General features: G+C 36.4%; 2 protein-coding genes across 2 annotated transcripts; both read left to right on the plus strand.

The window, feature by feature from the left end:
* Positions 703 to 1,635, plus strand: LOC100525562 (olfactory receptor 7A10-like). The gene has a single exon (XM_003123404.1). The coding sequence runs from the start codon at positions 703 to 705 to the stop codon at positions 1,633 to 1,635; it is 933 nt and encodes a 310-aa protein (XP_003123452.1).
* Positions 15,818 to 16,795, plus strand: LOC100525388 (olfactory receptor 7A10-like; the record flags this gene model as incomplete). Its single annotated transcript, XM_003123403.2, has 1 exon — positions 15,818 to 16,795. A coding segment is annotated over one exon (978 nt), but the record flags the coding sequence as incomplete, so codon positions are not given.

The following is a 22,894-nucleotide window of genomic DNA, read 5'->3' on the forward strand; positions in this document are numbered from 1 at the left end:
CAGATAACCTCCTGTCTCCCATTCAGTTCTCCTTGATGTCTCTGCTCAAATGCCCCTTGTTTTTAGGTCTTCCTGAACTCCTAATAAAAACAATGTACGCACTGCTTATCTACTTTAAATGTAAAATTTTGCATCTATCCACCCCAAGCTCCCCATCTATCCCAATCCCCCCTGCCCCCTGAAAACCACAAGACTGCTCTCCATGTCTGTATGACTGGGCCACTCTACTGTACCACAGAAAATGACACAACACTGTAAATCAACTATAATTTAAAAAAAAAAACACTCGCCTTTTTTTTTATAATTCTTTTTGTTTGTTTGTTTTTTCTTACATATAGCATTGTAATTGTAGCATGTTGTTAATGCTCACTTATGTTAAAAATTAATCATACTATGGAGTTCCCGTGGCTCAGTGGTTAATGAATCTGACTAGGAACCATGAGGTTGCGGGTTCAATCCCTGGTCTTTCTCAGTGGGTTAAGGATCTGGCATTGCCATGAGCTGTGGTATAGGTTGCAGATGCAGCTCAAATCCCACATTGTTGTGTCTCTGGCATAGGCCAGTGGCTTCATCTCTGATTAGACCCCTAGCCTGGGACCCTCCATATGCCACGGGAGTGGCCCAAGAAATGGCAAAAAGACAAAAAAAAATTAATCATGCTACTAAATTTTTTTCATTCCTAGTCATCGTCACCACTATCACATGGGACCAGACAATGATACCCAAATTTCAACATTTCTTCTTCTGGGATTATCAAAGGAACGTGACTTCCAGCCCCTCATATTTGGGCTGTTCCTCTCCATGTACCTGATCACTGTGTTTGGAAACCTGCTCATCATCCTGGCGGTCAGCTCTGACTCCCACCTCCACACACCCATGTACTTCTTCCTCTCCAATTTGTCCTTTGTAGACATCTGTTTCACCTCCACCATCATCCCAAAGATGCTGGTGAATATACAGACAGAGAACAAAGTTATAACCTATGCAGGCTGCATTACCCAGTTGTATTTTTCCACACTCTTTGGAGGATGGGATAACTTTCTTCTTGCTGTGATGGCCTATGACCGCTTCTTGGCCATTTGCCACCCCCTGCACTACACAGTCAAAATGAGCCCCCAGTTCTGTGGACTGCTGGTGCTGGTGTCCTGGATCTTGAGTGTCCTGAACTCCTTATTACAAAGCCTAATTGTTTTGCAACTTTCCTATACAGACATGGAAATCCCCCACTTTTTCTGTGATCTCAATCAGATGGTCAAACTTGGTTGTTCTGACACTTTTCTTAATGACACTGTATTGTATTTTTCAACTGGGCTTCTGGCTGGTGGTCCCCTTGCTGGTATCCTTTACTCTTACTCTAAGATAATTTCCTCTCTATGTAGAATCTCATCAGCTCAAGGAAAGTATAAGGCATTTTCCACCTGTGCCTCTCACCTCTCAGTTGTCTCCCTGTTTTATTTTTCAGTCTTAGGAGTTTACCTTATCTCTGCTGCTACCCACAGCTCACACTCAATTGCAGTAGCCTCAGTGATGTACAGTGTGGTCACACCCATGCTGAACCCCTTCATCTACAGTCTGAGAAATAAAGACATAAAAGGGGCTCTGAAGAGATTCTATGAGATGGCAGGTATAAAATGAACAACTGTCCTGAAGGTGATGAACTGCCCTTGATTACAGGACTCAAAGCCTTGGAACATTTTTTTTTTTTAACCGTTGTGGAATAGAATGTGTTCCCATTTATTTCCTGGGATTTCTATTTCTTCAAATTCAACTTTTCCATATAGTTTCAACATCTCATTTTATTAAGCTTTCTGCACTGGCTGATACATAGAAATATTTTCTTTTTGTAAATTTTCACATGTTTCCAAAGTTTTTCTCAACCTTAGATCAGAAATGCTTGAAAATGTCTATATCTTTCTTGGGATGACTTGAGTTTTTTAAAATAATTTTTATATTTGTTTTTCATTTCTATTTACTTATTTTTATTAAGCTTAGTTGATTTACAGCACTGTGTCATATCTCCTGTACAGCATCATGACCCAGCCATATATATATATATATATGGCGTGATGGGAGATAGTATAAGGAAAAGAATGGGTGTATATATACATTCTTTTCTTTATACTATCTCCCATCACACTCTATCCCAAGATATTGGATTTAGTTCCCCGTGCTGTATACCAGGACCTCATTGCTTATCCATTCTAAATGTAATAGTTTACATCTACTACTTCCAAACCCTCAGCCCATCCCACTCCCTAAACCTCCCCCTTGGCAACACAATTCTGTTCTCCATGTCCTTGAGTTTGTTTCTTTTCTGCAGATAGGATCACATGTGCTGTATTTTAGATTCCACATATAAGTGATATCATATGGTATTTGTCTTTCTGACCTTACTTCACTTAGCATGAGAATCTCTATTTGCATCCATGTTGCTGAAAATTCCATTATTTTGTTCTTTTTATGGCTCAGTAGTATTCCATTGTATATATGTAACACATCTTCTTAATCCACTCATCTGTCTTGGATATTGTGAATAGTGCTGCAATGAACATAGGGATGCATGTACCCTTTCAAATTATGTTTGTTTCCAGGTATATTCCAAGGAGTGGGACTGCTGGCATTCCTATATTTAGGTTTTTAAGGAACCTTCATACTGTCTTCCACAGTGGTTCCATTAACCTACATTTCCACCAGGAGTGTAAAAGGGTTCCCTTTTCTTGACACCCTCTCCAGCACTTATTATTTATGAAAGTTTTGATGATGACCATTCTGACAGGTGTGAGGTGATATTTCATTGTAGTTTTGACTTTCATTTCTCTAATAATTAGTGATGTTGAACATCCTCTCATGTGCTTACTGGCCATCCACATGTCCTCTGGAAAATGTCTGTTTAGATGTTCTGTGCATTTTTTGATTTTTAAATGATTTTTATTTTTTCTATTATACCTGGTTTATGGTTTTATGTCAATTTTCTACTGTATAGCAATGTAACCCAGTCATAAATACATATCTATATTCTTTTTTCTCACATTATCATGCTCCAACATAAGTGACTAGATGTAGTTCCCAGTGCTATACAGCAGGATCTCATTGCTTAACCATTTCAAAGACAATAGTTTGCATCCATTAACCCCAAATTTCCAGTCCATCCCATTCCCTCCTCCTCCTCCCTCCTCCTCCCCCTTAGCAACCACAAGTCTGTTCTCCATATCCATGATTTTCTTCTCTGTGGAAAGGATCATTTGTGCTGTATATTAGATTCCAGATATATGTGATATCATATGGTATTTTTCTATCTCTTTCTGACTTACCTCACTTAGCATGAGATTCCAATTCCATTCATGTTGCTGAAAATGCCATTATTTTGTTCTTTTTATGGCTGAATAGTATTCCATTGTGTATATATACCACAACTTCTTAATCCATTCATCTGTCTTTTTTTTTTACATAAAGCCATATAAGATATTTAATATTTTGGAGATTAATACCTTGTTGATTACTTCTATTGCATTTTTTCTCCCTTTCTGTGGGTTTTCTTCTCATGGTTTTAATGGTTTCCTTTGCTGTACAAAATTGTTTAAGTTTAACAAGGTCCCATTGGTTTATTTTTGTTTTTATTTTCATTACTGTGGAAGGTGGATCCAAAAATATACTGCTGAAATGTATGTCAAAAGTGTTCTGCCTACAATGTTATAGTCATCAAAAGAATATGGTATTGGCACAAAAACAGAAATATAGATCAATGAAAAGTAGAAATCCCGGAAATAAACCCAAGCACCTGTGGTCAATTAATCTAAGACAAAGGATGCAAGAACTTATCATGGAGAAGAGAAAGTCTCTTCAATTAGTGGTGATGAGAAAACTGGACAGCTGGATGTAAAAGAATGAAATTGAACATTCTTTAACGCCATATACAAATATAAGCTGGAAGAGAACATAGGCAAAACATTCTCTGACATCAACCTAACAAATGTGTTCTCAGGTCAGTCTCCCAAAGAAACAGAAATAAAAGCAAAAATAAACCCATGGGACCTAGGCAAACTGACAAGCTTTGGCACAGCAAAGGAAACCTAAAAGGAAACAAAAAAGACAACTTACAGAATGGGAGAAAATAGTTTCAAACGATGCAACGGACAAGGGCTTCATCTCTAAAATATGCAAACAACTTACACAACTCAACAGCCAACAACCCAATGGAAAAATGGGTAAAAGACCTCAAGAGATATTTCTCCAAGGAAGATGGCCAACAAGCACATGAAGAAATGCTCAACATCACTGATGATTAGAGCAATGCAAATCAAAACTGCCATGAGATACCACCTCACACCAGTCAGATTGGCCATTATTAGTAAGTCCACAAATAACAAGTGCTGGAGGGGGTGTGGAGAAAAGGGAATCCTCCTGCACCGTTGGTGGCAGTGTAAGCTGTTACAATCCCTCTAGAGAATAGCATGGAGGTACCTTAGAAAACTATGCATAGAACTACCGTATGACCCAGCAATCCCACTCTTGGGCATATATCCAGACAAAAGTTTCCTTGAAAAGGAAACATGCACCTGCATGTTCATTGCAGCCCTATTCACAATAGCCAGGATATGGAAACAACCCAAATATCCATCAATAGATGATTGAATTCGGAAGAAGTGGTATATATACACAATGGAATACTACTCAGCCATAAAAGAACAAAATAATGCCATTTGCAGCAACATGGATGGAACTAGAAACTCTCATCCTGAGTGAAGTAAGTCAGAAAGAGAACAACAAATACCATATGATATCACTTGTATCAAGAATGTAATATATGGCACAAAGGATCCTTTCCACAGAAAAGAATATCATGGACTTGGAGAATAGACCTATGGTTGCCTAGGGGTACTGGAAGGGAGTGGGATGAATTGGGAGCTTCAGGTTAATACATACAGACTCTTGCCTTTGGAATGGATAAGCAATGAGATCCTGCTGTGAAGCCCTGGGAACTATGTTTAGTCACTTATGATGGAGCATGATAATGTGAGAAAAAAATATATACATGTATTTATAACTAGGTCACCATACCATACATTAGAAAAAAAATCATATTGGGGAAATAACTATTAAAAAATAAATAATATATAAATTAAAATTGTATCAAGATAAAGTTGGAAACACAAATTATTGAAATCTATTGGATAAAGCAAAAATAGTTTTAAATATCCATAGACAGAGGAATGGGTAATGAAGATGTACATATATACAATAGACTATTATTCAGTCATAAATAAGAATAAAACCATGTCATTTGCTGCAATGTATACATATACGTGTATCTGGGTCACCATGCTGTACAGAAGAAAAAAAATAATAATGTATTAGGGAAATAATCAAAAATAAACTCAGGAGTTCCTGTTGTGGTGCAATGGAAATGAATCAGACTAGGAACCATGAGGATGCAGGTTCGATTCCTGGCCTTGCTCAGTGGGTTAAGGATCCAGTATTGCTGTGAGCTGTGGTGTAGGTCTCAGATGTGGCTCAGATCTGGTCTTGCTGTGGCTGCGGTGCAGGCTGGTGGCAACAGCTCTGATCAGACCCCTAGCCTTGGAACCTCCATATGCCACTGGTGCAGCCTTCAAAAAATCAAAAGACAAAAAATAAAATAAACTCAAAAAGGATTAAAGACATAAATGTAATGCCAGATACTATAAAAGTCCTAGAGGAAAAGAAAAGCAGAATGCTCTTTGACAGAAATCATAGCAACATCTTATTTGATCCACATTCTAGAAAAATGACATTAAAAACAAAATAAACCAATGGAACTTAATTAAACTTAAAAGTTTTGCACAGAAGAGGAAAACATTAAAAAAAGAGACAACCCACAGAATGGGAGAAAATATTTGTAAATGATGACACTGACAAGGGCCTAATATCCAAAATATACAAACAGCTTATACAACTCAACAACGAGACTAACAACCCAATCAAAAACTGGGCAGAAGACTTCATAGATATTTCTGCAAAAAAAGAAATATGAAGACATAACTTCAGACAAATGTTTCATGAAATAAATTAAATGTGTGGGTATATTTGGATAAGTCCAAAGAAATGACTCAAAGCTGAATGTCATGAGTATGTATATGTGTGTGTTTATTTGTATATATTTTTATTTCAAATAAACATGCCCACACTTTTTTATGAAATCACATATTTTATGTTGAAAGGAAATGTTCGAGAAATTTGAATACAAATGTAGAAATTTAGATAAGAAGATATGTTGGAGTTCCCATCATGGTGCAGCAGAAACGAATCCAACTCGGAAACATGAGGTTGCGGGTTCACTCCCTGGCCTTGCTCAGTGGGTTAAGGATCCAGCATTTCTGTGAGCTGTGGTGTAGGTCGCAGATACAGCTGGTATCTAGCGTGGCTGTGGTTCTAGCAGAGGCCAGAGGCAACAGCTCCGATCAGACCCCTAGCCTGGGAACCTCCACATGCCATGGGTGCGACCATAAAAAAAAGACAAAAGACAAAAAAAGAAGATATGCTGTAAATGGCAGACACATTTAAGTAATTACTTTTCCTATCTTAATGCCTCAGGGGCATCACAGGAAGCACATTTACATTTGCGCAATAAGAAAATCCCTACCAGTTAAAGAGGCTAAAAATATCTCCAAATTGATTTAAATTATCTCTTCTACTTAAGGTGGGATTATAACACAAAATGGCTTTACCCAAGGGAAGCTAAAGAATCAGTTGAGAAGTGTAATCTCAGTTTCCTGAAGAAAATTGTGGATGAATGTATTCAATTCCTAATGCTAATATAAAATTATCATACAAGTGGTTTAAATAAGTACATGTATGTACCTATAGTTCTGGAGGTCAGAAGCCTCAAATGGATCTTACTGGGCCAAAATTGAGATGAAAATAATCTCAAAAAAATAGAAATGTGTATGTGTATAACGGAATCACTTTCTTTTTCCAGCAGAAATTATTATGTAATTGTAAATCAACTGTACTTCAAGGAACGTTTTAAAATGGGAAAACAAAATGTTTGCAGGGCTGGATTTCCACTGGAAGCTGCAAGGAAGAATCTTTTTATTTTACTAGTTAATGTTGAAATTAACAATGAGATCCTGCTCTGTAGCACTGAGAACTACGTCTAGATACTTACAACAGAGCATGAGAATGGGAGAAAAAATTATGTCGACATGTATGTGCAACTGGGTCCCCATGCTGTACAGTGGAAAAAAATTGTGTTGGGGAAATAACAATAAACAAATAAATAAATGTTAAAAAAAAGAAAAAAATAAAGTAGAGGAGTTTCTGTTGTGGCTCAGTGGTTACCGAACCTGAATAGCATCCATGAGTACTCAGGCTCAATCCTTGGCCTTGTTCAGTGGGTTATGGATCTGGCATTGCTATGAGCTGTGGTGTAGGCTGCACATGCAGCTCAATCCCATGTTGCTATGGCTCTGGCATAGGCCGGCAGCTGCAGCTCTGTGACTACAGCTCTGATTGGACCCCTAGCCTGGGAACCTCCATATGCTGCATGTTTGGCCCTAAAAAGACAAAAAGTACAAAAAAATTAAAAGTATAAAAAAAACCTAAATATATTCCTTGCAATTAATAAATATTTCAATACAAAGGACTAAGTGAGAACTAATGTGATATAATTATGAAATTCCTAATGATTTTGGCAAATTGTCATCAAGCTGAGGTGTGCAATGCTCAAAGTTTATATCAGAGGAACCCAGTTCTCCCCCTTGGTGAAGAGGAGAAGAGCAATTTTCTGTAGATATCGTGAGCCATGTCTCCAACTAAAAGTCAATGATTTGAAGTTTCAAGGTGTCTCATCCAGACAGGGATTTAATCTAGTCTTAAATTTGGAGAAAAATTTAAATGTCGAGATAAGGTGATGAAAGATTAGACTTGGGAAGCCAGCAGAGTTCATGAGTAAGATCTTATAAACACTGGTACACTTAATTCTAACCTCGTCTCTTGGGAACACAGAATCTCCAGGAAATCGTTCTCTCACACTAATGTCCATGGGAAATCATGTGCTTAGGGGTTAAAGAGAGGGAAATGTGCTAATAAGCGGACATAGAGAGCTATAAATCCACTGCCACAGTCCCTCAGCATGTGAAACCTGGCACTGGACAGTCACTGTTGCCTTCGGAGTCCTAGGTTTTGTTGGAAGACTAATGCTAGCCTCTTTCCTGCTGCCTTGTGTGAACTCAGAGCTTCAGTCTCCATCATCAACCATTCAGGAAGAATCTGGACTTCCACCTAGGACCTCGTCTCTCAGGGTTCCCAACGAAGTAAGCAGGGGAGCCCCGGAGGTACTGCACAAAAGGGTCAGAGAGAACCAAAGCTGAGCACACATACCAGTGATCACCCAAGACCCACCAGCTTAACCCCAAGGTGAAGAGATTTCTACAGATGATTTCTTGCCTGATTAACTAATTAATGCATTTATTTATCACACTAATAAGAGAAGTTAACACTGAATTCAGCAATATAGGTTTGATTTTTGACAGTTACGTGATGGTAGTCCATTAGAGAAATGAATGGGAGGTATACAATTTTGCTGGTAAAGGGAGAACATATCCAAGGAGTTTTATAGTTCAGAGAATAAAAAGCAGTACTAGGTGTGGAGGTCTGTCCAGGGAATCAGGGGAAGTTTCTTTTTTTATTTTTAACATGGGACATATACAACAATGTATATGTATTCATAAGGAAGATTCAGACCAATTTATTGCTTGCAGGTATTACCTTGCAACAACAGTTTATGAGACATTTATTTTCACTCTGGGTATTCACATGAAAAAAATATATTTTATATGTAAAAAGTAGTATGCTGTAGGTTAGTTATTCATTTGTATTCTCTGTTTTAAAGAGTCTGTAAAAATTCTTTATATGCGTATAGTGGGCTCAGAGTGTTTTTATTCTTGTCTTTTATTCTTGTCAATTTTTGCCACTAACTTTTTTATTTGCCACTGAGTTATTTTATACATAGATAGATAGATAGATAGATAGATAGATAGATAGATGGATATTACAGAATTTTGTTTATCAACAATATGTGGGCAAATCTATCACGTATTCATACTGTATTTTCTCCGTTTCTTTTCTTACTGAAACATTGAGCTGTCACTTTAGTATTCTTTTTTTTTTTTTTTTGTCTTTTGAGGGCTGTACCCACCATCGCATATTAAGTTCCCAGGCTAGGGGTCAAATAGGATCTGTAGCTAATGGCCTATGCCACAGCCACAGCAATGCCAGATGCTTAACCCATTGAGCAAGGCCAGGGATAGAATCTGTGTCCTCATGGATACTAGTCAGGTTCATTACCACTAAAACACTATGGAACTCCACTATTAGTATTCTTTACTTTGAAATATTTGATAAAACAAAATGAAAGTGACTATTCTTCTGTATACTTACTGCTAATAAATCACCCTTTATGCATGTGATCAATTTCTCTTTGTATCTCTTTTATTTCTTACCATTTCTTTGGCCTTTTGTGAATAGGTTTATTTCTAAAAGCTGCACCACCTTCAAATGTCATCTGGAAGACATTCTTATTACATTTGACTAAAGGTAAGCAACATTCTATAAACTTGTGCAAATCCCCATTTATTTTATTTTATTTTATTTTTTTTATTTTTTGGCCGCCTCACAGTGTGTGGAGTTCCTGGGGCAGGGATCAGATATGAGATGCAGTTGTGGCAATGCCATATCTTTAACCCACTGTGCCTGGCCAGGGATCAAACCTGAATTCCAGCACAGCAGAGAGACCGCTGATCATATTGCCCCACAGCAGGAACTCCCGTATCTTTTTATGTAAGATGAAAAGTATAATTTAGGTACTGCTTCTTCCACAATTTTAAATTCCCTTCCATTATATCCTTATATGTCCAAGTCTTTGGAAGTTCAGTCTATAGTTAGTTACCCACATTGCTATTCTTCAGTTTTTATTATATTATTTTGTTTTATAAGTTGGTTTTGGATTCAATCTCAATTTTGTTTCATGCAGTTGTTTTGAAACCGCTAATCCTAACTTAATTTCCATTCTTACTGTCACTCTTATTTCTATAAATTCTTAGCTTTTAAAAATTCTCTTTCTATATATGCACATATACATAACTTTTATTCAAATGTATGAGTAGAATCCTATACACATCATACATGCTATTTATTTTTTACTGCAGTCTTTTTTTTCTACCGTGTGTCTGGTTTTCCTTCTTACTTATTAATGCCTCATGGACTTGCCTCCAGTCTGGGAGTGTAATGCTTATTCATGGCTTCGATGCCTGTGTATTTCATGATGTAGCTTTGCTACTCACGCTTTAAAATATTTACTACAATTACACAAAAATATTTGGAGATTTTTATTGTAAAACACTAGACTCCAGAGACAATACTGTTCCCCCCAGCCCAGGGGACTTTTAGCAATGTCCAGAGACTCTTCTATGTCATATGGGGACTTGTCAGCAGAGACCGGGGATGGTGTAAACATCTTGCAATATCACCACCAAATCCAGTCTGTACAAGAACGTTAAAAGTGCCAGGAGTGAGACAGCCTGAGTGAAGAATATCTGTATTTTTAGTATTTATATCTGTATTCAGATTGCTTCCCAACCTTATTAAATTTCATTTCACATTTCAACCAGGAAAATTAGAGAGTGAGTACCATGTTGTTACCTGTTCAAACCCAATCAACATGAGAGCACTTTTGGTTGGTGTTTTCTTAGGCTGATGGGTAGGAAAGTGAATTCTGGTTGAATTTTTTAGCTATTACTGAGTTCCATCAAAGATTTACCCACTTGCTCATCTTTTTCATTTGCCTATTATTATATGCTCATTATCATATAGCCAAGTTTTCTACATTTACCAATATTTTAAATTATTTTTAAAATGATTACTTCCAAAATGACATACATGCCATACATATTTTAGGTAAAAGTTCTTAAATTTTAATTTTTTAAGATTTTTTAATGATTTTTGTTGTTTCCATTATGGTTGGTTTACAGTGTTCTGTCAGTTTCTACTGTATAGCAAAGTGACCTAACCACACACACACACACACACGTATATATACCTTATTATCCTCACATTATTCTCCATCATGTTCCATCATAACCAACTCTACTTCCCTGTGCTATATAGCAGGATCTCATTGCTTATCAACTCCACATGCAATAGTTTGCATTTTTTTTAATTTATTTTTTTCCCACTGTACAGCAAGGGGATTAAGTTATCCTTACATGTAGACTTTTTTTCCCCACCCTTTGTTCTGTTGCAATATGAGTATCTAGACATAGTTCTCAATGCTACTCAGCAGGATCTCCTTCTAAATCCATTTGAAGTTGTGTCTGATAACCCCAAGCTCCCAATCCCTCGCACTCCCTCCCTCTCCCGTCGGGCAGCCACAAGTCTCCTCTCCAAGTCCATGACTTTCTTTTCTCTGGAGATGTTCATTTGTGCTGGATATTAGAAGCCAGGTATAAGTGATATCATATGGTATTTGTTTTTTTCTTTCTGACTCATTTCACTCAGTAGGAGAGTCTCTAGTTCCAACCATGTTGCTGCAAATGGCATTATGCCATTCTTTTTTATGGCTGAGTAGTATTCCATTGTGTATATATACCACTTCTTCTGAATCCAATCATCTATTGATGGACATTTGGGTTGTTCCCATGTCCTGGCTATTGTGAATAGGGCTGCTATGAGCATGCGTGTGCATGTGTCTCTTTTAAGTAGAGTTTTGTCCAGATATATGGCCAAGAATCGTATTGCAGGGTCATATGGAAGTTCTATGTATAGATTTATTAACCCCATACTCCCAGTCCATCCCTCTCCCTCCCCGTCCCTGTTGGCAACCATAAGTCTGTTTCCATACCCATGATTTTCTTTTCTGTGGAAAGTTTCATTTGTGCTGTATATTAGATTCAAGATTGAGTGATAATCATATGGTATTTGTCTCTCTTTCTGACTTACTTCACTTAGTATGAGAGTCTATTTCCATCCATGTTGTTGCAAATGGCATTATTTTGTTCTTTTTATGGATGAGTAGTATTCCATTGTGTACATATACTACATTAACTTAATCCATTCATCTGTTGATGGACACTTAGGTTGTTTCCATGTCTTACCTATTTTGAATAGTGCTGCAATGAACATAGGGGTACATGTATATTTTTCAAGGGAGGTTTTGTCTGGATATATGCCCAAGAGTGGGATTGCTGAATCATGTGGTAGTTTTGTACTTAGTTTTCTAGGTATTTCCATACTGTTTTCCATAGTGGTTGTACCAATTTACATTCCTACCAATGGTGCAGGAGTGTTCCCTTTTCTCCACACCCTCTCCAGCATTTGTTATTGTGGACTTGTTAATGATGGCCATTCTGACTGGCATGAGATTCTGCCTCACAGTAGTCTTGATTTTCATTTCTCTAATAATTTGTGATGTTGAACATTTTTTCATGTGCTTGTTGGCCATATGTATATCTTCTTTGGGGAAATGTCTATCCAAGTCTTTTGCCCATTTTTTCAATTGGATTGTTGGGTTTTTTGCTGTATAGGTTGTTTGCATATTTTAGAGATTAAGCCCTTGTAAGTTGCATCATTTGAAACTATTTTCTCCCATTCCATAGGTTGTCTTTTTGTTTTGATTTGATTTTTTATATATAGTTTCCCTTGCTGTGCAAAAGCTTGTCAGTTTGCTTAGGTCCCATTGGTTTATGCTTGGTTTTATTTCTGTTGCCTTGGGAGTCTGACCTAAGAAAACATTTGTGTGGTTAATGTCAGATAATGTTTTGTCTATGTTCTCTTCTAGAAGGTTGAAAAATTCTTGTCTTAATGTGTAAGTGTTGAAGCCATTTTAATGTCATACACCACAGTAACAAAAGAATACTCAAAAAAAACCACAGGATCTTCTCAATAGATGCAGAGAAAGCATTTAACAAAGTCCAAGATCCATTTGTGATTTAAAAAAAAAAAAAACAAAAAAAAAACCTCTTACCAAAACTGGTGTAGAGGGAACATAGCATAATAAAAACCATTCATTACAAACCTGTAGTAACTATAATACCCAATGGAGAAAAGCTGAAAGTCACTAAAATCTGGAACAAAACTTCATGCACCATGCAAAGTTTTCCCCTTTGTTGCCTTCTTATTATACTAAATTTATTCTCACTCTTGGATATGAAATATTAGGATATTTCTGTATATCTCTGGGACCACATGAATTTTAAAAAAATCTATAATTAAAAATAACATATCATATATTTCCATAGGTAGCCTAAGAGAATAGGCATAGGTCATACTAACCCTATGGGGGAAAAAAACACATTTAGTAACAAGTTTATAGGAGAGGAAAATTTGAGACCACAGCCTTTGACATGTGTTCTTCAGTCCTTGGGTATCACTAACATAACTGCAGCTCAAGACAATGGCAATGAACATTTAACAATTTGAGTGTTTTATAGCTGGACATAATTTTTAATCTCCTTATTTATTGTTCTCTTTTTATTTTTTTTAATTTTACTTAAGTATACTTGATTTACAATGTTGTATTGATTTCTGCTGTATGATGGGTTCTCTTGTACATATACACGTATTGATTCTTTATTAGATTCTTTTCCCACGTAGGTGAGCTTAGAATCTTGAGTAGAGTTTCCTGTGCTATACAATAAATACTTGTTGATTACCTATTTTATATATAGTTGTGTGAATATATTAATCCCAACTCCATATTTATCCCTCCCACCACCCCAAGTTTATCCCGCCCTTTTGTAACCATAAGTTTGTTTTATCTTTTTTTGTTGTTGGCCTAACCCATAGCATATGGTAGCTCCCAGGCCAAGGACTGTACCTGTGCCCCAGCAGTAACCCAAACTACTGCAGTAACCCAAACTACTGCAGTAACAATGTCAGATCCTCAACCTACTACAACACAAGAAAACTCCCATATGTTTGTTTGCAAAGTCTGTCTGTCCCTTTCTGTTTTGTGAGTTTATTTGTGTTATTTTTTAAGATTTCACATATAAGACACATGGTATTTGTCTTTCTCTGACTTCACTTTAGTATGATAATCTTTAGGTCCATCCATGTTGCTGCAAATGGCATTTTTTAATGGCTGAGTAATATTCAATTGTATGTATGTACCATATTTTCTTTATCCAATCCTCTTTTGATGGACATTTAGTTTGCTTCCATGCCTTGGCTATTTTAAATCTTTTCTGCAAAGAATATTGAGGTCCATGTATCTTTTTTAACCATGGTTTTCTCCATATATATCCCAGGGGAGAAATTGATGGATCCTAGAGTAGCTTTTTTGGCTGTTGTTGTTTGTTGTTGTTTGAGGAACCTCCATACAGTACTCCATAGTGGTTGTACCAATCTATATTCCCACCAACAGTGTAAGAAGGTTCCCACTTCTCCACACACTCTTCAGCATTTATTTTTTGTAGACTTTTTGACCAATGTGAGGTGACAACTCATTTTAGTTTGATTTGCATTTCTCTAATAATTAGTGATGTTGAGTACATCTTCATGTGCTTTTTGGCCATCTGTCTTCTTTGGAGAAATATCTATTTAGATCTTCTGCACATTTTTTAATTGGGTCGTGTGTTTTTTTTTAAATTGAGCTGCATGAGTTGTCTGTATATTTTGAGGATTAATTTCTTATTAGTTGCTTCTTTTATAAATATTTTATCTGATTCTGTGGGTTGTTCATTTCATTTTGTTTATGGTTTCCTTTGCTGTCCAGCACTTTCAAGTATAATTAGGTCCTGTTTTTTATTTTATTTTTTCCCTTTTTTTGTGCTTTTTAATGCCACACCTATGGCATGTGGAAGTCCCCAGGCTAGAGTTTCAAATTAAAGCTGCAGCTGCTGGCCTATGCATACAGCCATAGCAATGCCAAATCCAAGCCAGGTCTGTAACCTACACCACAGCTCACAGCAATGCCAGATCCTTAACCCACTAAGCAAGACCAGGGATAGAATCCACATCCTTGTGTGTACTAATCAGGTTCATAATCCACTGAACCACAACAGGAACGCAACCATTTTTTATTTTTGTTTTTTTTTCATTACTCAAGGAAATGGATCCCAAAAGATATTTCTGCAATTTATGTGAAAGATGGTCCTGCCAAAGTTTTCCTATAAAAGTTTTATATTATCCTAAGTCCAGGTCTCTAAATATTTTGAAGTTATTTTTGTGTGTAAGAGAATGTTCTAATTTTACTCTTTTAGGATTTTCCACATGTAAAAGCATGTCATCTGCAAATAGAGACAATTTCACCTCTTCCTTTCCAAATATAATGTCTTTTCTTTCTTTTGCTTGTGTGCTCTCTCTGGCTAGGGCTTCCAGTACCATGTGGAATAGAAGTGGTGAGAGCGTGTTCCCTTGCCTCGCTCCTGATCATAGAGGTAAAGTTTTTTACTTTTTCAACTTTTTATGAGGTTAGCTGTGGCCTTGTCATACATGATCTGTAAGGATGTTGGGAGATTTTTTTTCATTATCTACAGTGAAAGCCCAGACAGCCTAGGAACATTGTCAGAAATCAACATACATTTCAGAAATAAATGACAAATTTCTCATTAAGTGTGGAATATGACAACTTAGCCAAAAAAAACTAAGAATGGGAAAATGTCCTAATCAGATATGGCATGAGGAAATCACATTGGGGGCCCAATCCATGCACAAAATTTTGAAATTAATATTCTGACTGCAAACTATAAATTCAGCATTTCACTTATGTGAATAATACCCATTTGTGTGAAAAATAATCATGATATTTTTTCTACTTCCTTATATTGGATTTCACCATGTGTAACTGGGAAACCTTACAGGAGTTTCAGAATTTCTTCTCCTGGGATTTTCAGAGGAACAAGAGTTGCAGCCCATGATATTTATGCTTTTCTTCTCTATGTATCTGAGCACGGTGTTTGGGAACCTGTTCATCATTCTGGCCGCCATTTCTGATTCCCATCTCCACACACCCATGTACTTCTTCCTCTCCAACCTGTCTTTTGTGGACATCTGTTTCACTTCTACCATCATACCGAAGATGCTACAGAACATCCAGACTCAGAGAAAAGTTATAACCTTTGAAGGCTGCATGATTCAGATGTATATTTCTATACTCTCCTTAGGGCTGGATGACTTCCTCCTGACTGTGATGGCCTATGACCGCTTTGTGGCCATCTGCCATCCCCTGCACTACAGGGTCATCATGAGCCCACAGCACTGTGGACTGCTGGTTCTGGTTTCCTGGATTATCAGTGTTGCATATTCCTTTTTACAAACCTTAATGGTGTTACATCTTTCCTTCTACACAAACCTACAAATCCCCCATTATTTCTGTGAACTTAATCAGTTGGTCCAACTTGCCTGTTCTGATACCTTTCTTAATGACACAGTGATGTATTTTGTAGCTCCACTACTTGGTGGTGGTCCTCTGGTTGGTATCTTATATTCATACTCTAAGATAGTTTCCTCTATACTTAGAATCTCATCAGGGCAGGGGAAGTATAAAGCATTTGCTACCTGTGCATCTCACCTCTCAGTTGTCTCCTTATTTTATTGCACAATGCTTGGAGTGTACCTCAGCTCTGCTGCTAACCACAGCTCACAGTCAAGTGCAATAGCCTCAGTGATGTACACTGTGGTCACACCCATGCTGAACCCCTTTATCTACAGTCTGCGGAACAAGGACATAAAGAGGGCTCTAAAAAGATTTGTTGAGATGGCACTTATAAAGGGGGCAAATATCCTGGTGCAAGACAAGGGCACAAGATGGCAGGGTTCATAACTTTGGAGCCAGAAATTGTAATTTTCCCAAATTTTACTTTTTATCATTTTCCTACTCCCCCTAGTTGTTCTCAATCTTTAAAGAGAAAATTTGGGTAATTCCCATTTTTGGTGTGACTAGATGGATTATTTTAGAATAATTTTTCTCAAACAAAGTATATGATACCAAGTCATATTTTGTAAAGGAACTGTCTTTAATTGTATACTTTTTTGGAAGAAGTTAGTGTTGGAAATCATTCCTGTTTTATGTGTATGTCAAAGTATAATCTCAGACCAGTCTTCTGAGATTTGGCTTCTTCTTTCTATACCAATTTCTTTTTCTTTCTTTTTTTTTTTTTTTTTTTTTTTTTTTTGTCTTTTTGCCATTTCTTGATGGAGGTTCCCAGGCTATGGGTCTAATCAGAGCCGAAGCTGCTGGCCTACGCCAGAGCCACAGCAACATAGGATCCGAGCTGCAACTGTGACCTACACCACAGATCAAGGCAATGCCGGATTGTTAACCCACTGAGGAAGGGCAGGGATCGAACCCGCAACCTCATGGTTCCTCATGGTTCCTAGTCGGATTTGGTAACCACTGCACCACAACAGGAACTCCTCTATACAAATTTCTTAACTGCCCTTCTGGTAATCTTGACTTTGGCATATATCATGTTTTACATAAATTCATTCAATTTTATTCTTCTCATTAGGAATTTATTCTCTTCTGTTCTTTAACTCAATTCTATGTTCACAATGCCTACCATGGTCACTGGCAAATATAAATTATCCAAAACATGTTTTCACATGGTGTCTTCAAGCAAACAAAAATTTGAATAAGTAGATTACCCTAATATGACCTTAGAGTTACAGATGACCTTAAATATGATGAAGTAAATTTTAAAATTATACATTATAGGCCTTTAATCCATTTTAATTTACTTGTGTGTATGGTGTTAGAGAATGTTCTATTTTTGTTATTTTATATGTAGCTGTCCAGTTTTCAGACTCTTGGAGGAAAACTTAGGAAGAATATTCTGACAGAAATTGCAACAATATCGCATAGAACAATGAAAATAAAAACAAAAATAAACAAATGGGACCCAAATGAACTCAAAAGCTTTTGCACAGCCAAAGGAACCATAAACAAAATGAAAAGGCAACCAACAGAGTGGGAGAAAATATTTGCAAATGAAGGGACCAACAAAGGTTAATAATCTCCAAAATACATAAATGGCTTATGTAGCACTATATAAAAATATACTCAGTCACTTTGTACACCTAAAACTAACACAATATTTAAACCAGATGTACTCCAATACTATTAAAATTATATATTGCATTACTCTGTAAAATATTTCTTTTTTATTCTGGAAATCTACTCTTTGAACTATGGAAAAATCAGTGTTCATGTGTAAGAGGGTTCATACATAGGAATGAAGGACTTGATGGAGAGTTTTATGTGTTTATCGAGACTGGTTGTCTTCCTGATTCTGGTTGAAAATGTCCAGTGATACCTTCATATATCACTACTTACATTTCTCTTAGTGAAATACCTCAGTTTTACCAAATTGCATCATTATCACTAAAGGAGTGGCAAATAAATGTATTATTCATTCTATGTCTACTCTTTTGCAAAGAGATTTCTTCAGTCTTTATCATCAATAATGACTCACAAGAGAGCTTAGATTCCTGCCCTATTATGTGATTCACGGACTGCAGTTTTTCTGCATGAATATTCAAGTCCCTCCCACCTCTTCAAGTTCCCTGGAACAGAACATCATATAGTCATTCATTACTAGAGTTATCTGAAATAAATTTGATAACAGAGTAATCATGGACACTGGCTTCCAATATCAAAACACATACCAAAATAAGATACTGTGGATTGTTATAATTGTCCTCAGTTTGGATCACTTTAATTGTTACATCAGTTAACATTCTATATCACAAGTCATCCCAAAATCAAATGGTTTAATGTAATTATTTTATTATCAGAAGTGGATATATTGTTCTGACTTCTACAAAGTTTCTCATGGGTCTATAGTCAGCTCTCAGTGTCAAAATTGTGTCCTTTTGTCTTTTTTTTTAATTGTTATTCCCCCAATACGAATTTTTTTCTACTGTACAGCAGAGTGACCCAGTTACACATATGAATACATTCTTTTTTCTCCCATTATCATGCTCCATCATAAGTGATTAGACATAGTTATCAGTGCTACACAGCAAGATCTCACTGCTATTCCACTCCAAAAGCAATAGTTTGTATCCATTAATCTCAAACTCCCAATCCATCCCACTCCCTCCCCCTCCCCTAGGCAACCACAAATCTATTCTCCAAGTCAATGATTTTCTTTTCTGTGGAAAGGATCATTTGCGTCATATGTTAGATTCCAGATACAAGTGATATCATATGGTATTTGTCTTTCTCTTTCTGACTTACTTCACTCAGGATGAGAGTTTCTAGTTCCATCCATGTTGCTGCAAATGGAATTATTTTGTTCTTTTATGGCTGAGTAGTATTCCATTGTGTATATTTACATCTTCCTAATCCAGTTATCTGTCAATGGACAATAGGGTTGATTCCATGTCTTGGCTATTGTGAATGTTGCTGCAATGAACATGCAGGTGCATGTTTCCTTTTCAAGGAAACTTTTGTCTGGATATATGCCCAAGAGTGGGATTGCTGGGTCATATGGTAGTTCTATGCATAGTTTTCTAAGGTACCTCCATGCTATTCTCCATAGTGATTTTACAAGTTTACATTCCAACCAATGGTGCAGGAGGATTCCCTTTTCTCCACACCCCCTCCAGCATTTGTTATTTGTGGACTTACTAATGATGGCCATTCTGACTGGTGTGAGGTGGTATCTCATGGCAGTTTTGATTTGCATTGCTCTAATCATCAGTGACGTTGAGCATTTCTTCATGTGCTTGTTGGCCATCTTCCTTGGAGAAATATCTCTTGAGGTCTTTTACCCATTTTTCCACTGGGTTGTTGGCTGTTGAGTTGTGTAAGTTGTTTGCATATTTTAGAGATGAAGCCCTTGTCCGTTGCATCGTTTGAAACTATTTTCTCCCATTCTGTAAGTTGTCTTTTTTGTTTCCTTTTAGGTTTCCTTTGCTGTGCCAAAGCTTGTCAGTTTGCCTAGGTCCCATGGGTTTATATTTGCTTTTATTTCTGTTTCTTTGGGAGACTGACCTGAGAAAACATTTGTAAGGTTGATGTCAGAAAATGTTTTGTCTATGTTCTCTTCAAGGAGTTTGATGCTGTCTTGTCTTATATTTAAGACTTCCAGCCATTTTGAGTTTATTTTTTTGCATGGTGTGAGGGTGTGTTCTAGTTTCATTGATTTGCATGTTGTCCAGATTTCCCAGCAAGAGTTGCTGAAATGACTGTCTTTTTCCCACTTTATGTTCTTGCATTCTTTGTCAAAGATTAATTGACCATAGGTATCTGGGTTTATTTCTGCATTCTCTCTTCTGTTCCATGGATATGCATGTCTGTTTTGGTACCAGTACCACACTGTCTTTATTGTCTTGAACCTATTTATGGTCAGTTACTTCATTTTTGTGTTTAGTTTAGCCTATTTATTGAAATTTTTATTTAGCATATAAATTACTTATTTCATCCCACAGATACTGTGTATAAGCATGTATAGTCATATGTATATATCTGTATAATATATTTTGCTTTCTTCATAGTCACAAAACATATCTTTCACCTATGTTCTGTGTATCAAGTATCTTTGCTGATCAAGATAATAACCTGGCCATGGACCGTGAGGTTTTATTTTCAATAATTTATTGGAGTATAATGAACCCAATAAATTGTTTAAATGTTATGTATTAAGGAGCTATACAAAATCAAGAGTCCATATTGCATGGCTACCTTTGTGTATAATTCAAGCGAGTGAAGAATAAGTTGTAAGTGCTTTGTTATGTATTTGTTAAAAGTTTAAACTCCTTGAACATTGGACTTGGAGAAAAAACTTGTGGTTGTCAAGGGGGAGGTGGGAGAGAGGGATGGACTGGGATTCTGGGGTTAACAGACACAAACTATTGCATGTGGAATGGATAAGCACTGAGATCCTGCTGTATAGCACAGGGGACTATATCTAATCACCTGTGAGGGAACATGATGGAGGATAATGTGAGAAAAATTTTATATATATGTATATATATATATATATATATGTGTGTATGACTAAGTCACTTTTCTGTACAGTAGAAATTGACAGAACACTGTAAGTCAACTATAATGGAAAAACAAAAATCATAAAATAAAAACAAAAAGAGCTTAAAGAATGATTGTTTGAATTAACATAAATTTGTAAATGTGGAAATTGAGGAGCACAAATTGAAAGTAGAATAGGTGACCATAATTTTCATAATAAATTATTTATTTTCCATATGTTTATTCCTGAGATGCTTCAAAGTTAGAGCCATATTTACCTTTGCGAATGGAGAATACACTAGACCAGCTGATGGGGGCAGAATATCTCCAAAATGACTTAAAATGTTGGACTTCTACTTAAATGGAATTTGAAGTTAAAATGTCCTTACCCATGGGAGGCTAAATGATTGAATGGAGAGGTGTAACTCACTTTCTTCAAACAAAATAACATTTAATAAATGTCTATATTATAGACTCTTATTGGAGGGGTAAAAAAAATCACACAATCTTAAATTTATGAAACTATTTTGACAGGTCAGAAACCTGATTGGCTTCATTTGAATAAAAATCCAAATTTCTAAAGAGCTGGGCTCTTCTGCACCCTCCAGGGGAGGATCTATTTACTTCTGTGTTTCAGTTTCTATGAAGCAATTGCATTTCTTGACTCATGGCCTTTCCAACATCTTAATAGCCAGAATCTTAAAATACACAAATATCTGCATGTCTCAGAATCTTTTCTCATTCTACCACATTCTTTCCATATTTGTAGGATTTTGTGATTCTTTATTTTGTACAATTGTGTAATTGTCTAAGATTTTTAATGTACTCGTGATTGCATTAGGCCCACCTGGAAAATCATAGCAAATCGTAAGATCAACTGTTTAGTAAATTTATTCCATCTGCTTCTTAATCCCACCTTGCTATATAAACCAACATAGTCTAAGGTTTTTAGGATTAGGATGTGGGCATATTTTGGAGGCCTTTATTCTACCTACTACAAAGGAGTTCTCAGAAATATATTATATGAATAAATTCAAGGTCACAGTGTGAAAGTATAATTCAGAATATATATTGCAACCTCTGAACTGTGTGAATATACTTTTCATTTAAAGTCCTATACGAACACAATTTATGTGGACAAAGACCTAAAAATGATTACAGCTGACTCTAAAACACATGATTACAGCCTTGCTACTTAAACAGGGCTCCACAGATAAGGATCTGCAGCATCAATATCATTCAGGAGCATCAATAACAGAGTTTCTGTGACTATAAGAGACCTGCTGAATCAGAATCTACATTTGAACTAGGATCCCTGGTGATTCCTGTGCACATTAAGAAAGTTGGAGGAGTGTTTGTCTAACATAAATTTTCTCACCTTCTCATTGTTAAAATTTGGGTAAGATAGATATTTGTGTTGGTGTTATCCTGTGCATTGTTGGTAATTAGCAATCCATCGCTTCAGATATTGCCAGTATCTCCAGGGTCAAAATCATATGTGGTTCACAACCACTCCTCCAGAGTTTGAAAACTGTAAGCATCCTGACATAATTCCAATCAAGGCTCCATCCCTTACACAGATTATAACTTGGAAATATCACTAAACCCCTCCAAACCCCACTTCTGCAATGAAGAACAGGTTCATAATAGTAACACCTCCCAATCTGGACTTTTCAAAAATTAAATTAGATAATCCACATAAAGTGCTAAGATCTAAATATATGTCTTGTAATCAATAGACACTTCATAATGAGGTATTAAATAACACCTCCACATTCTTATATAAATATGAAGTTCCTCATTGTTTTGGCCAGTGAGTATACCACACAAAGGTTTATTATTAAAGAAAAAAACATTCACTTTGTTCAGAATGTACAGATAATTTTTTATTGGTGTCAGAGGTTGTATCCCCACCACAAGTCATGGCTTTGATGATTCACAGAACCT

Source organism: Sus scrofa, chromosome 2 (assembly GCF_000003025.6).
Source record: "Sus scrofa isolate TJ Tabasco breed Duroc chromosome 2, Sscrofa11.1, whole genome shotgun sequence".
In the NCBI taxonomy this organism is placed as follows: Eukaryota; Metazoa; Chordata; class Mammalia; order Artiodactyla; family Suidae; genus Sus; species Sus scrofa.